The following is a 17,151-nucleotide window of genomic DNA, read 5'->3' as shown; positions in this document are numbered from 1 at the left end:
TCTTCAGTGTCTTCTTCCAGATACCACTCACCCATAGCTTGGTCACATCACCTCAAGCCCCAGCAAGGTTCTTAATGCAATAGTAGATGTTGTAATCCTTCCAGAATTGCATCAGTGTCTTCCTCAGTTACAGCAATAGCCTGGGCAAAGGAGGACCCCAGTAAAGCTGCTATAACTCTTTGATCCATTGGTTGGATCAAAAGAGTCGGTGTTTGGAGAGAGAACTACTACTTTGATATTGGGATAAAGATCACCAATAAAAGAAGAATGCCTAGAAGCATTAATATTAAGAAACATTTTAAAAGGTATGTTATTCTCCAAACAGTTCTTCAACATCTTGCTGGCATAGCAATTTAGCAGGGCATCTTGAAAGAGAAGCCAGAGAAAAAGAACCCGTGATTTCTTGTTGCTCCTGTAGTACCCTGGCAGTGTGTACTCACTGACATGCTTGAAGACCCTGGGGTTCTCACTGTGCCAAATCACAAAGGGTTTCAATGTGTAGCCTGCAACACTGCCCCCAAGCAAGACTGTTATCCTGTCCTTAAAAGCCTTGAAGCCTATCACTGACTTGGCTTCCTCAAGGATGAAAATCCTTTCAGGCATCCATTCCCAGAATAAGATTTCATCCATATTGAATGTTTACTCTGGCAAGTTATTTTCCTCCATATTATAATCAGTTTATTAAAGCTCCCGCCAATTTTTCTACTCGCAGACTCACCACTCACTTTCATATTATATAATGAATAAAAATTCTTGGATTGTTTAACCCACCCAGACTTAGCTGTGAATTCAGCACCATAGTGCGGTCCAGCCTTTTCTTTCAACACTGCAAACAAGCTTTTTGCTTTGGCCGTGATCATCATGGTGGTGGTGTCTGGTCTTCAATGCAGGTCATTAGAAGTTTCTCCATGTAAGTTATGAAGGATACCACAGAAATACAAAGGATCATTTAAGAACTATGAAGGACTATATGCCACCAAATTTAATAACCTAGAAATTAACAAGTTCTTAGAAATACATAACCTTCCTAGACTGAATCACGAAGAACTGAAAATCTAAACAGATAGATCAACAGTAAGGAAATTGAAACAATCATCCAAACTCCCCCAAAAGCAAAAGTCCAGGAACCTATGGCTTCACTAAGTGAAGCCAAACATTCAAAGACGATTTAATACCTGTCCTCCTCAAACTTTTCCAAACTACTGAAGAAGAGGCAATACTTCCTAACTCATTTTATGAGACCAACATTACCCTGATACCAAAACCTGATAAGGATAACACACAAAAAAAGAAAAATATACACCAATATCTCTGATGAATACCGAAGCAAAAATCTTAGATAAAATACTGGCAAATTGAATACAATACATTAAAAAGATTATACATCATGATCAAGTGGGGTTCTTCCAGGGGCAGAAAGATGGTTCAACACATGCAAATCGAACAATGTGATATGCCACACAAACAAAATAGAAAAATCATATGATCGTATCAATAGATGCAGAAAAAGCATCTGACAAGACACAACATCCATTAATGATTAAAATACTTAATAAAATAGGTATAGACGGAAAGTACCTCAACATAATAAAGGCCATATATGACAAACCATCAGCTAATATCACATTTAATGGTGAAAAACTGAGAGCTTTTTCTCTAAAATTAGGAACAAGAAAGGAATGCCCCCTGACACCACTGTTATTTAACCAAGTACTGGAAGTCCTAGCCAGAGCAATCAGGCAAGAGAAATAAATAAAAGGACTCCAAATTGGGAACGAAGAAGTTAAACTGTCACTTTTTGCTGATCACGATTCTTTACATAGGAAAAAAAACTATTAGAAACAAAACAAATACAGTAAAGTTGCAGGATACAAAATCAATGTACAAAAATCCACTGCATTCCTATATACTAACAATGAAATTTCAGAAAATGAAATGATAAAAAACAATTCCTTTTGCAGTTGCAACAAAAAGAATAAAATACCTAGGAATAAACTTAACAAAGGATGTGAAGGACCTATACACTGCAAACTATAAGACATTATTAAAAGAAATGAAGAAGAAATGGAACGGTATTCTGTGTCTATGGATTGGAAGAATCAACATAGTTAAAATGGCCATATTACCCAAAGCAATATACAGATTTAATGCAATTCCCATCAAAATCCCAATGGCATTTTTTAAAGAAATAGAACAGAAAATTACAAGATTTATATAGAATCACAAAATACCCTGAATAGCCAAAGCAATCCTAAGAAAACAGAACAAAGCTGGAGGTATCACACTCCCTGACTTCAATTTATACTACAAAGCAACAATAATCAAAACAGCGTGGTATTGGCAGAAAAACAGACCCACAGACCGATGGAATAGAATTGAAAATCCAGAAATAAACCCACATATATATAGGTGTAACACAACATACCGTTACAGTAAACTTGTTTTTATAAGCAGAGAGTATACTCTAAAACAATAAAAAAGTATAGTATAGTAAATACATAAACTGGTACTATAGTCATTCATTATCATTATCAAGTATTATATATACAACTGGCAGCAAACTGGGTTTGTTTACACCAGCATCACTCCAAACATGAATACTGTAATGTGTTACACTAAGATGTTACAATGGCTACGATGTCACTAGGCAATAGGAATTTTACAACTCCATTGTAATCTTACAGGACCACTATGGTATATGCCATCTGTTATTGACTGAAACACCATCATGAGTCACATGACCGTATATCAGATTATCTCACTAATAACAACGCTTAGTTCCAAACTTAACAGACAAGTATTAATAGCATGAGTTTGACTTACTTTATCAATTCTACACTTAAGTTAAAGAAAACTCAAGGCTTCATTCAACCAAATATTCAAGGAAGAAATAATTTTAAACTTACACAAATTTGCCCAGTGAATAGGGGGGAAAAAGGGAATACTCCCATTTTTTTTATGAGGCTAGCATATCTTTGATACCAAAGACAGGATATTAGAGGAAAAAATTATAAATCAATCTCTCTCATGAATATAGACTAAATATAAAATCTTAGAAAAAAGTATTAGCTTACCCACCTCCAGCAATATAGAGAAAGGACAACATAAACGAGTTAAGTTTACCCCAGGAATATCAGTTAAATATTAGGATAATCAATGTAAAGTTATCCTATCAAAATTTTAGGAAGAAATATTATATGATCATCTCAAGAGATGCAGAAAAGGGTCGTCCTGATGGCTCAGGTGGTTGGAGAGCTGTGCTCCTAACGCCAAGGTTGCTGGTTCAATTCCCACATGGGCCAGTGAGCTGCATCTTCTATAACCAAGATTATGAACAATGGCTCTCCCTGGAGCTGGGCTGCTGAGTGCTGCTGTGGGCTACCGTGTGCTGTCCTGAGCGGCCGGTGGCCAATGTGAGCGGGCGGCAGCCAGTGTGAGCGGGCGGCAGCCGGTGAGAGCTGCGGTGAGCTGCGGTGAGCGGCCGACTAACAACTGGGACCGGCTGCCTCAGCCGGAGGGAGCACAAGGCTCAGAATGCCAGCAGGGCCAGGGAGCTGTGTCCTACACAACCAGACTGAGAAACAATGGCTTGAAAAGGAGTTGGGGGTGGCGAGGCGGAAGAAGGGGAGAAAACAAAAAAAGAGAGGCAGGAAAAGAAACTAAAAATGTTCAACACCCACTTATGGCAAAAAATTCTTAGCACTCAAGGAACAGAATGGAACTTTTTTAATCTCATGAATAATATCTATGAAAATCTATAATAAATAACATGCTTAACGACAAAATGCTAAAAACATTCTCTTTTAAGACCAGAATGAGAATGTTTACCATTACTACTACTTCTATTCAGCGTTATATCAGATGTTTTACCACAGTAATGAGAAAAAAAGGTATAAAATTATAAAAGAAAAAAATTATTATTTGCAGATATGATTTTATACATAGAAAATTAGAATCTACAAATTACAAATAATAAAGATATATGAAATTATTACTATCCAGCAAGATTGCTAGGTATTAAAGCAATATACAAAAAATAAACTATTTCTATTTACCAACAACAAAACATGAAATTTCATACACAGACACTTCAACTTCAAGAATTAAAAGACTAAACATTGTAAAGGTATCAATTCTCCCCTAAATTGATCTACAGTATCACAGTAATCCAAATCTAAACCTCAGCAGGCTGTGTGTGTGTGTGTGTGTGTATGCTGATAAGCTAATTCTAAAAGTTGTATGTAAATGCAAAGGCCAAGAACATCAAGTCACTCTCAAAGAACAAGAAAGTGGGACAGTCTGTCCTACCAGACACCAAGACTTTAAGTGAAGTAAAGTCTTGGTGTATTCTTGGCATAGAGATAATCAAACAGACCAACAGAACAGGATTAAGAATCCAGAAACAGTTTTAAAATAAATGGTCCCTTAATTTATGACATCAGTATCAATGTAAAGCAACAGGAAGATGAAAGTCTTTTCAATATATGGTGCTGAGATGATTGGGTATACATATGGAAAAACAATAAAATTGAACCCATGTCTTAATACAATTCACAAAAATCAATTCCGGTGGATTTTAGGATAAAATGTTCAAGGCAAAACTGTACTTTTTAGAATGCAGAAAAATATTTTCATTGCCTCAGTGTAGGGAAGAATTTCTTAAGAAACAACACTAATTCTAGATGGAAAGAACTGACAAATTTGACCACATTACAACTACGAACTGTTCATCTAAAGACACTAAAGAAAGTGGAAAGACAACCCAGGATAGGAGAAAATATTTATCACATAAGTGACTAACAAAAGATTTATAGCCAGAATACATATCAAGAGTTTCGACAAATCAAAAAGGAAAAAAACACACACAAAAAACCCCCATCATTCATAATAATCCTAACCTAGAAACCACCCAGATGTCCATTAAGAATAAAACATATAAATGAATATATTGTGATATATTCATACATGGAATCCTATACAGCAATAAAAAAGAACAAATTTTAGCAACATAATAAGGTTGAGTCTTAAAAACAATGTTGGACAAAACCAGCAAAACCCGAAGGACAGTAACAGTAAAGCTTAATGTAGGTAAAGAGAAAGAATAAGCAAAACCATTACTGCTTAGTGATACATATGTAGATAAAACTATAAAGAAAAGATAGGAAGCAATTACTATAAATGTAAGGATAGTGGTACCCTCCAACTACAGAGGGTACTGTGATGTGGAAGGAACACAGGTGATTCCTAGGGTATTGGCAGGCAGTGCTATTTCTTAGACTGGCTGGCACTTGTAAGATTCATGCTTTACAATCATACGCTACACTACATATTTGATTTATATACTTTTCTATTTTTGTTACAGTTCACAATTTAAAACAGGTTTTTTAAAAAAGTAAGCTGAGGGCATGTACTATGTTTTCTTAGATTCTGTATTCGTCTATTTGGCATCCATTAATCACAGGGATGAACAGGTGGAGCACAGGGAAGTTTCAGGGCAGTGAAACTATTCTGTACGATATTGTAATGGTGATACACGACATTATCCATTTGTCAAAACTCACAGAATTGTGGAATACCAAGAATATCTGTGTTTTTGATGATCTGGCATTGTGGCTGAGTTGGTGAGGAAAAGGACTGCCCCTCCCAAAGGCTAACTATTTCCTAGGGATAGCAAAGACTGGGCCAGGAGCACACTTCTCATATGTAAACCAACCAATTCCAAGTCTACAACTCCATCCATCTCCTTATTGAACTGGTAACACACACGCCAGTGTTTCCCATGCCTTAAGGCAACTAAAGACCACTGTATAACCCAAGGCCTGCCAGAATTATTTTCCATTTTTGTTTTTTTATTGAGAAATAATTAACATACAATACTGTACTAATTTTAACTGACTTTAATGATTTGGTACATGAATATACTGTGAAATGATAACCACAGTAAGTTTAATTAACACATACCACCACACGTAGTTACAAATTTTTTTCCTTGTGATAAGAACTGGCAAGATTTCCTTCTTTTTCATGTCTGAATATTCCAGTGTGTGTGTGTGTGTGTGTGTGTGTGTGTGTGTGTGGACATCACAATTTCTTTATCCATTCATCCACTGATGGACACCTAGGTTGTCTCCCTATCTTGGCTATTGTAAACAATGCTGCAGTGAACATGGGGGTGAAGATATCCTTTTGAGATAATGATTTCATTTCCTTCAGATAAATACTCAGAAGTAGAATTGGTGGAGCATATAGTAGTTCTACTTTTAATTTTTTGAGAAATCTCCATTCTGTTTTCCATAGTGGCTACATCAATTTACATTCCCACCAACAGTGTACAAGGGTGCCCTTTTCTTCTACATTCTTGTCAACACTTATTTCTTGTCTGCCACAATTATTAAAAGCAGCCAATCCTAAACTATTTATCTGCTGTGTCTTTCCTGCAGAAATACCAACTTTGGGCTAGGCTTGCCTCTTGCTTTTGCTTCTGACCAAAACTAATACTTTTCCTGTGGCCTGGTGTGGTACGCTCCCTTCTTTTGGAAAACGTAAGTCAAAATTTTCTTTCAATGGCATTAGCCTCTCCATGTCATTACTCAGTCATCTCCATAAATTAAAATTCCACAGGTACAAGTGAGACAGTTACAAAATAATAATAATAACAACAACAATAGTAATGACAATAATAGATTAATGAAGTGGAGAAGACTGATAAACCAGAGAGGCAGATTGAGTTTTGAAAAATCTTCACCAAAAGTTTAAATGCATTCATTCTTTTTGGAAGGTAAATGAGTAGACGTTAGAGAAGGTAAAGTTAAATTAGGAAAGCTTAAGCACACAAGAAACTGAAATATGTGAACTTTTCTTTTGATGGTGGCAACAGTGAATAGAGCTGGGAGCTTTTCACTAGTGCTTGAAGCTCAAATTCCCTACGGCAGATTTGGAGGTTCTAACAGGGCAGCACAAACACTCATAGACTCGTGTGTTTTTACCTCCTCTAGCAAGAAAGGATATAATCTTAAATCAAGCACATGCTTGAGAATGCCAAATGGTACAGCCACTTTGGAAAACAGTTGGTAGTTTCTTATAAAGCTAAATATAATCTTACCATACATGATCTACCAATTGTGCTCCTAGGTATTTTACCCAATTGAGTTGAAAACTTATGTCCATCCGAAAACCTGCACATGAATGTTTAAAGCACCTTTGTTTATAATTGCTCAAACTGGAAAACAACCAAGCTGTCAATGTGTGAATGGATAAATAATCTGGTACATTCATACAACGAAATATTATTCAATAATAAAAAGAAATGCATTATTAAGCCATGAAAAGAAATTGTCTAGATCATACTGCTAAGTGAAAGAAGTTGGTCTGAAAGGGCTACATTCTGTATGACTCTAACTATATGACATTCTGGAAAAGATAAAATAGGGACAGTGGGTGGGGTAAGAAGTGAGAGAGGGATGAACAGGTGGAGCACAGGGAAGTTTCAGGGCAGTGAAACTATTCTGTACGATATTGTAATGGTGATACGTGACATTATCCATTTGTCAAAACTCATAGAATTGTGGAATACCAAGAATGAACTCTAAGTAAACTAGAACTTGATAATAATGCATCAATATACTGCTCAGTAATTGTGACAAATGTACCACACTAATACAAGATGTTCATAAGAGGGTAACACTGTGGAAGAGGCATATGAGAGAACCTCTCCATTGACTAAAACTGCTCTAAAAGTAAAGTCTATTAATTTAAAAAAAGGGGGATGAGGATTCTTCAAACATAAAAAATGGTTCAAATGTTGCTAGTCAAAATGAATGATAAATGTCTGTTACAGCTTCCCTAAAAGCAACACTAGTAACAGTGATGTCAGGAGGGATTCCTTGTAGTATAATTCATAAGCCAAAAGACTCACTATGTATGACACAGTAGCAAATATGTTTACTATATAAAACCAGAAAATATTGAGGCAATAATAATCTTGATGGTCAACTATAAAGAAAATTAGTTTGATTTCAAGAGGTGAAACAGAAATCATCCCATAATATATTCCCAAGAAATAGTATTATATTCTCAAAAATGTCAAGACAAGGGGCAAACTATCTGTTATCTTGAATTTTGAACATGCATGTACTCGTCCATGACATTTCCTCCCATCAGAAACTGTCTCTGAGTTTATTTTCCCACTCCGGGCACATGCCCAACCAGATGTCGGATCTCCACAGGCAAGCTCTAACTTGGTCACGCTTGGCATACCAGTAAGTTCCTAAGTTAAGACAAAGAAATACCTGTTGTCAAGTTTACTGACCTCTCACCTCTTACTGTTATCTACTTTTGTTCAGTTCCTTCCATTCCTACCACAGCTATCAGTCCACTTTTACATTTACACTTTAGTATAACTATCTCCTAGTTTATTTTGATCCAATTTCTTCAGTCTTCTAAACATTTATTGAGTGCTTCAATTTAGATTCAGCAAACATTTTCTGAGCTCCTTCAGGCTCATTTCACCCTCAGTTACAGCTGCTCCAAGACACTATTATTACCTCCATTTTATAGAGAAGCAAACATATTCAGAGAAGTAAAATAACTTGTCTGAGGTCACCCAAATCAAACCTAAATCTATCAACCAAGTCCTGTGCTCCTTCCATTCATCTTGACCTCTCCCCATAAAACTACAAGACACTCAGCTAGTTAGAATTTAAGGCTTTACTTCACCTCCTGAAGGCCTGTTTTTCAAACCCTGCCTAAAAACATGTCCTCTAGACTCAATGACCCCACCTGATTCTTTACATCTTGCTCTAGTAGGTTTTTCTATCCCCAACTCCTTTCTCTATATTCATCTCTACCAGTACGGCTATATGCTAGCCATGGTGCCCTAACATTTCCAGAAAAATTCTGCTTATAGAATCTCATTTTGGGGAAAAGAAATAAGTCTCGAGAGGGCATCGTGGTCTTGTTTCAGCCTGCTGTCTTCTCTGTAGCAACATCAAATTACTGTAATTAACTGCTTAATAGATTCTTTTATGCATTATAGACTATATAAACAATGTGAAGCCAGTGACCTGCCTGAGGCAATAGTAACAGCTAAAGACACTCCTAGAGCCTCAAAGTAAATGAATATGTGCCACATTTATTATTTTTGCAGGAAAAGAAATCTTAACAGACTTAAATTTGACAAAAAGAAGTTAGTGAAATGAAGTTGCTGCTAAAAACTATCTGAGCACATGTGAAGATTAAAACCAGGATACACTTTTTATGCCATGCTTATTAAAAACAGAAAAAATTACAACTCAAGCCAATCGCTCTTGATTTTTCAATATCAAGGTTAATAAAGTAGCCCCTTATCTTATAAGCAAATCATAACTGTCCACTACAGACACTACGTTTGTAAAATAACAAAATATGACTATTTTTTTCCTAGTTTCCCAGGGAGGCAGTATGAGTAATGGTTAGGAGAAAAAGCTTTGTGTGATCTTGAGCCTTTCATTTTGTTTCACCTGCAAAATAGGTACAGGTGTACCTACCTCATAGTATTGCTGAAAGAATTAAATAAGATCATAAAGTTCTTAGCACAATGTTTTTTTTCACACAGTGAGCACTCAAAATGTTCCTTCTCCTCCTCATTATTACTTATTATGTTGTTAGCCATTGGAGAGGAAAGGAAAATAGGAAGAAAAAGTTTTATTATTATATAATTTGACAGTCATTTAATCACATAATTATAATAATCATTAAGGTACAAGGTTAAACTTAGATTAAATAAATAAACCTCAGGGCCTAGTACATTGTTTGTCTAAAGTAAAACAAAACAACTTTAGTGGCAACTAAATATATACACAAAAAATTTAAACATTAATTAGTGAGAAATTTTCGAAGTGACTTCAAAAACAGTCTCATTATTTCATTGTCTTATGAAACCAAAACAACATTTTGAACTGGATTTAAAACATGAATTAACAAGAACCCACTGTTGGGAACTTTTTATTGTTTAAAATTTTGTGTTCTTCTGAAATACATGTATACTAGAATAAATACATGTATACTAGAATAAAAAATAAACATTCAGATTCCTTACCTGTTGTGTTCCATCTGCACTTACAATAGGGGCAGAGAGAAGAGAAATATCACTACTTAAAATCTGAGATGTATCCAGTAGTGGTGGATGTTCTGCCATTATCAATAAGACATTAATATACCGGATACCCCTTCAACTCTGAAAAACAAAAATACATAGCCATTTATGTGTATATTCTTAGAAATACTATATTAAAATACAATACATTCAAGATTTGTCTCATTCTTTAACCTAAAGAGATTCTTATCAAAGGAAATTTTACAATATCCTGTTGACTACTTTTTCTGTCAACAGACCATTTAAGGAAATATATTTCTTACAACTTAACCAACTATATGTCAATGTAGACAAAAAACTAAGATATAATAAAACAGCTTCTATTTAAATTCCCTGTTTCTCTATCCCTTTCATCTCTATACAATATTTATTTAATTTAACCACCACTACTTTAGTTAAACATTGGGATAGGCACCTAAACGCAATGATGGAGTGAGGCAATTCTACCACTGACTTTTTTTTCTATGAGTAGAAAAGTTGATTATAAAGACCCAATTCTCCCTCATCGTCCTATCAGTCTCTAGGAACTAAACAAGAATTATGATTTTTCATTTATTTCTCAGACAGAGCAAAATGGTAGAAAAATTTGCTCAGGATTAAAATAAGAACCTTCAGGTTTTAAGTTTTACGTTCTGACATTGGCCTTCCATCATTTTGGTTTTATTAATCTTTTCGAAGTCATACCTACTTTAGGTAAACTAAATCATTTCAGTGATAAAAGCACAAACATTTAGAAATCTTTAACTATAGACAGAGTATCACTTTATATAAAAAGTAAAGGACTTGATGATGTAAGCAGTATTAGTCTACCATGTACGTCAACCAATAAAACATCAACAAATTATATGTCCAGATGAGCATAATTGAGCTCAATTATAAATTTTATCATATCTACACTGAAAGGCAAAATAACATTTTTAGATGCTTGCAGCATTGTACTATTCAGTAGCATCAAAATGCTTAACTTTTATAAGACATTAAATTCGTGTTATTTATTTTAAAATCTTAAACATTTGCAGAAACTCTAATACAAGTTGGGTTTAATCTAAAAACACTTATTTAGAGATATAAAAACTGCTATAAAGTATTCATTACAGATATCTACTTCAAGATTTTATATATAACACCATAACATGAAACATTTTATATTAACTATCTCATAAAAATGCATGCATTTGAACATAACATATGTAAGTATTTAAACATATGTTTAAATATATACACACATATATATACACACATATATGTATAAAGGGAAAATGTAACTTATGGCTTAATCTATATTGCTATGTTTCTTAAAGTTCAATAAAATCACTGAGTACTTTAAATCATTTCAAATAATTTCAGTCTGCAGAACATACAAAGAATTTTAAGATGGGAAAGTGTCAATGTATAATTTTCTCTCTTGCATGTGACATAATTTCGTTTAAGAAGAAATATTTTAGGGAAGCTAACTCAGGATTAACCAGAGAAAGTTTATAAGTAATTTATTATTGTTGTAAATTAGTTAAGTTAAAAAAAACACTACCATTGAGTAATTTTTATTTTGTCATTTTACTATATTTGTAATATGTTATATATTTAACTAAAACTGCAAAGCACCATTATTACTTAAATTTTAGAACATAATACTGAAGATACAACCATAGTCTGGTTTCAGAAGATAGACTGGAAGCTTTACAAATACAAATTTTTTCTGAACCTCCAGTTCATCCCTAGCTCAATGCTATTATAGATTGGATCTGAAGCCATATGCTTTGTTCCCATATTATCATTCCACTTAAGTGTTTTCTCTAATTTTATTCTTTGCAAGGCTATAACACATCAAAAGTTTCATTTATGAATCGATTTCTTGTATGGCCATATTTATCACACTATATGCAAAACAGGTGGTTTTACTTCAGCTTGCAAATTGGAAACTTCAATTATGCAACTGAAATGTTGCTTTTAGAAACCTAAAAATTCCTTTCATTCCTGCTCAGAAAGTCAGCTTCTTCTTTTAATCAATTTCTTTTAATTTTGTTACTACTCACTTCCTATATTTTCATCTTCTCTTGTGACCAAATACCCACTTGTTTTAAGTTATGCATTTGTTTTTATTTTTTTTGTAAATTGAAAAGAGTGATATATACAAAAACTGGAAGGAGTGATTTCTTTTGTTTGCTAATTTCCATGAGATAATATTTCCCCATGGCCCATTTCAAGCTATCATGATTTACAAACTGACCTGAAATATTCTGAATTTTTAAAAATCAACTTGTGTATACGAGTACAAGATAGATCTGACATCTCACTGTTTCTATCTATATATCAATATTTAACTATCTTTATAGTCATAATAAAAGACTAGCATCTCGGGAATTTGGGTAAAGAAAGGCTGGATGTCTTTTCACTATTATTACAACTTTTCTCTAAGTCTGTAATTTTAATTAATGTCAAATTAAACAACACTTTAAAAGTGTTAATGCCAGGTAAAGAAGGTAAAACCAAAAAGCTTCTAAAAGATATCGTCATAATCATGGGACAGAGGAAGATTTTTTTTTCTAAACAGGGTGCCAATTATATTTCTTAAATCATAAAGGAAAAGAATAATACTTTGAACTTCATTAAAACTAAGAACTACCATTCACTAATAAATATATTTGAGAGAATGAAAAGGCAAGTCAAAGATATTTACAACACATATAACTGGAAAAGACCACATTTTTAGCACATATACATGCCTCTTACAAACTGATTTAAAAAAATAGAAAAATGACAAGGGACTTGAATATGCTCTTCACAAAAGTATAAACTCAAGAGACCAATAAACATACGAAAAGATTGCCAAATTAATTACTAGGAAAGAGCTAATTAAAAATCATAATGAAATACCCCCACATATTCAATATGATAATAAAAATGAAAAAGACTGACAACTCAAAGTATTAGTGACACTACAGAGCAACTGGCACACTCATATGGAATGAAAACTCATAAAATCACTTTGGAAACCAATCTGATATTATCTACGAAAGTTTAACATATAACTATTCTATGACTCAGTTGTGATCCAAGACTCCTAGGATATACCAAGAAGAAATGTATACATGTGTGCACCAAAAGCACATTAAGGTACATAAAAGCATTCTTCTTTTTTGTTTTTACAGGACTTTATTGGGGAACAGTGTGTACTGCCAGGACTTTTTTCCAAGTCAAGTTGTTGTCCTTTCAGTCTTAGTTGTGGAGGGTGCAGCTCAGCTCCAGGTCCAGTTGCCCTTTCTAGTTGCAGGGGGCACAGCCCACCATCCCTTGCGGGAGTCGAACTGGCAACCTTGTGGTTGAGAGGACTCCTGATGGCTCCAACCAACTGAGCCATCTGGGAGCTCAGCAGCAGCTCACTTCAAGGGGCCACGTTCAATCTTAGTTGCAGGGGCTGCTGCCCACCATCCCTTGCAGGACTCAAGGAATCAAACTGGCAACCTTGTGGTTGAGAGCCCACTGGCCCATGTAGGAATCGAACCGGCAGCCTTTGGAGTTAGGAGCATGGAGCTCTAACCGCCTGAGCCACCGGGCCGGCCCCGCATTATTCTTTAACAGCCCCAAACTGTAAACATCCTAAACATCCCTCCACAGTAAATGTTACCCTGTATCCAAGTCATCCAATTGGACTACTATACAGCAATAAAAATTAATGAACTAGTGATACAGAGAACATGAATAAATTCCACAAATAAAATGTGAGTGAAAAACAAACACAGAAGAATACATACTGCACAACTTTATTTATAGAAAGTCTAAAACTGGCTAAAACCAATCTATGGTATTAAAAGCCAGGACAGCAATTGCCTTTGGAAAGGAGGAAAGGATGGGGATTGGAAGGTGCATGAAAGTAGTTTCTGGGGTGCTGGTATTGTTCTATGTCTCTTGACTTGGGAGGCTACTATGTGGTACCTGCCACTCCTTTATGCTATAAGTTGTGTACTATGTACTTCTCTGTGTGTACTTCAATAAAATCATGTTTATACATTAAAATGGCCACATGATCATTTCAAATGATGGAAAACCATCTGATAAGATTCAATGCCCTTTCATGATAGAAACACTCAATAAACTAGGAATAGAAGAAAACTACCTCAATATAATAAAAGCCACATATGAAAGGCCCATAGAAAAACATCAAACTCAGTGATGAGAGACTGAAAGCTCTTTCTCTAAGATCGGGAACAAGGCAAGGATACTCATTCTCACTATATTTATTCACAGTACTTACTGGACATAGTACCTTAAGTCCTAGTCAGAGTAATTAGGCCTGAAAAAGAAATAAAAGGCATCCAAATTGGACAGGAAGAAGTAAAACTATCTTTGTTCATAGATGACATGATTTTATATGTAGAAAACCCCAAAGATTTTTAAAAAACAAACCTGTCAGAACTAATTCAGTAAAAATGCAAGATACAAAACCAACGCATAACAATTAGTTGCATTTCTATGTTAGTATTCTATACTAACAGAATAATCTTTAAAGGAAGTTAAGAAAACAATTTCAGCTACAATCGCATCAAAAAGAATACAGTACTTAGGAATGAATCTAATCAAGTGGTAAAAGACTTGTATACTAAAAACTACAAAATGTTGTTAAAAGAAATTAAAGAAGACATCCGGAAAGGTATCTGTTCATAGATTGGAAGAGTTAATATGTAATATGTCCACACTACCCAAAGTGATCTACAAATTCAATGTAATCCCTCTCAAAATCTAAATAGCTTTTTTTGCAGAAATAAAAAAATTCATTCTAAAATTCGTAGGGAATCTCAAGGGACCTCGAACAGCCAAAACAATTTTGAAAAATAACAAAGTTGGAAGACTCAAACTTCCTGGTTTCAAAACATATTACAACGCCACAGTAATCAAAACAGTGTGATAATGGCATAAAGACAAATATATCAATGAAATAGAATAGAGAAACCATAAATAAACTCTTCTGTATATGGTCAAATAATCTTTGACAAGAGTGCCAAAATCACTCAATGGGGAAAGGACAGTTTCTTCAACAAATGCTGATAGGAAAATTGCATATCCACATGCAAAAGAAAGAAATCAGACCCATCTTACAACATATACAAAAATTAACTCAAAATGGATTAAAGACCTAAATGTAAGACCCAAACCTATAAAACTTCAAGAAAATGGGAAAAGCTTTATTGACATTGGCCTTGTTAATGATTTCTTATATATGACACCAAAAGCAAAGGCAACCAAAGCACAAACAGGCAAATGGGACTAAAATTTGAAAACTTCTGTGCATCAGAGGACACGTTCAACAGAGTGAAAAGGCAACCTGTGGAGGGGAGAAAATATCTGCAAACTTTGCTCCAGCTGCTAGTAGACATGGGTGGTTTAAACAACAGACATTTATTTCTCATGGTTCTAGAGGCTAGGAAGTCCAAGGTCGGGGTGCCAGCATCATCAGGTTTGTGTGTGGCCCCTCCTCCGAGCTTGCTAAGAGTCACCTTCTCGCTGTATCTTCACATGGCCAAGAGAAAAGGAGCTCTGGTCTCTCTTCGTCTTCTTAGATTATAAGGACACTATCCCATCATGGGGGCTCCACCCTCGTGACCTCATCTAAACCTAATTACCTCCCAAAGGCCCCATCTCTTAATGCCATCACATTACAGCTTAAGGCTTCAACATACTGATTTTGGAAAGCCACAATGAGTCCATATATTCTTTCCCTGCCCACCCCCCAAACTCATGTCTTTCTTGCATGCAAAATACATTCATTCCAACCCAGCAAGTCTTAAGTCAACATAAACTGAAGTCTAAAGTCTCATCTAAGTCAGATTTGGGTGACACTAGGGGTGCAATTCATCGTGGGACAAAATTCTTCTCCAGCCGTGAACCTGTGAAACCAGGTAAGTTACATGCTTCCAAAATACGACGGGACAGGCACTGGATAGACATTCCCTTTCCAAAATCAGAAATCAGAAGGAAGGGTGACACGTCCCAAGCAAGTCCAAAATCTAGCAAGGCAAATATCATTAGATCTTAAGTCTCACTAATAATCTTTGGTTCCATGCTCTGCCCTAGGGACCCAAAAGTGGTGTGAATCATTCCCGTGGACATCACTTCAGCTTGGTGGAGCTCCACCCATATGGCTCTGCTGGCAGAGGTCCCATCCTTTCAAATTGAGGTGCAGGTAGCCCTCCCCTCATGCCTGTGCACTCTGGACCTGTGATGGGAGTAGCAGACCTGATGATCTCTGAGTCTCCTTTTGGGTCCTTCTTCCCTTTTCTTGAAGGATAATACAAGTTTGGAGATTTCCTTTATTCCCTTCCATTTTCTCTGTTTCCTTTAGTCCCAACTGGCAGTGTTTCTGCCAGTATAATTCCATTTCTCTGCCTGGTTTCTGTGGAGATGCTGATTAGGTCCATGACTCACATCCACACTAATATCCTCATCAAAGGGCTAGTCAGCCACTCTTGGTGTTCTCTTCCCAACATGCTTCCTCATTTTTTGCAATATGGATAGGCTGAGAATTTTCTGGATCTTTAAGTTCTGGTTCCTTGTTGGTTAACAAATCCTTCTTCAATTCGTATCTCTCCTCTCACATTTTACTATGAGTGGTCAGAAAGAACAAAGCCACTATTCAACTTTGCTTAGAAACCTCCTCAGCTAAACATCCACTTTCATCACAAGTTTTACCTTCCGCAAAACACTAGACAGAACATGAATATAGGTGAGCCTAGTTCTTCGTCCTTTTATACTAAGGATTGCCTTGTCTCCATTATCCACTAACAATGGTTCCTCATGCCCATCTGAGACCTCATCAGAATGGCTTTTACTGTCCATATTTCTACCAACATTCTGCTCATGGTTATTTATGTATTCTCTAAGAAGATGGACGCTTTCTTTCAGCTCTTTCTGAGTTCTCACCAGTCGCCATTAGCAGTCCCTTAACAGCAATCTAGGCCTTTTCTAGCATGCACTTCAAAACTTTCCTAGCCTTTACCCACTATTTACTTCCAAAGCTGCTTCCA

The 17,151-nt window shown here is 35.5% G+C and overlaps 1 protein-coding gene across 1 annotated transcript in view; it reads right to left on the bottom strand.

Moving 5' to 3' along the window:
- FNDC3A (fibronectin type III domain containing 3A) overlaps positions 1-17,151 on the bottom strand; it is a 149,342-nt gene that overhangs the window by 115,519 nt on the left and 16,672 nt on the right. Inside the window, exon 2 of the mRNA XM_081046246.1 lies at positions 10,076-10,213. Within this exon, the coding sequence (XP_080902372.1) occupies positions 10,076-10,174 (99 nt within the window). The 5' untranslated portion in view covers positions 10,175-10,213. The remainder of the gene's footprint in view (positions 1-10,075; positions 10,214-17,151) is intronic.

This window comes from Rhinolophus hipposideros (genome assembly GCF_964194185.1).
Source record: "Rhinolophus hipposideros genome assembly, chromosome: 4".
Classification (NCBI taxonomy): domain Eukaryota; kingdom Metazoa; phylum Chordata; class Mammalia; order Chiroptera; family Rhinolophidae; genus Rhinolophus; species Rhinolophus hipposideros.
The sequence above is the reverse complement of the archived record's forward strand: the minus strand, read 5'-3'. Positions and strand labels throughout refer to the sequence as shown.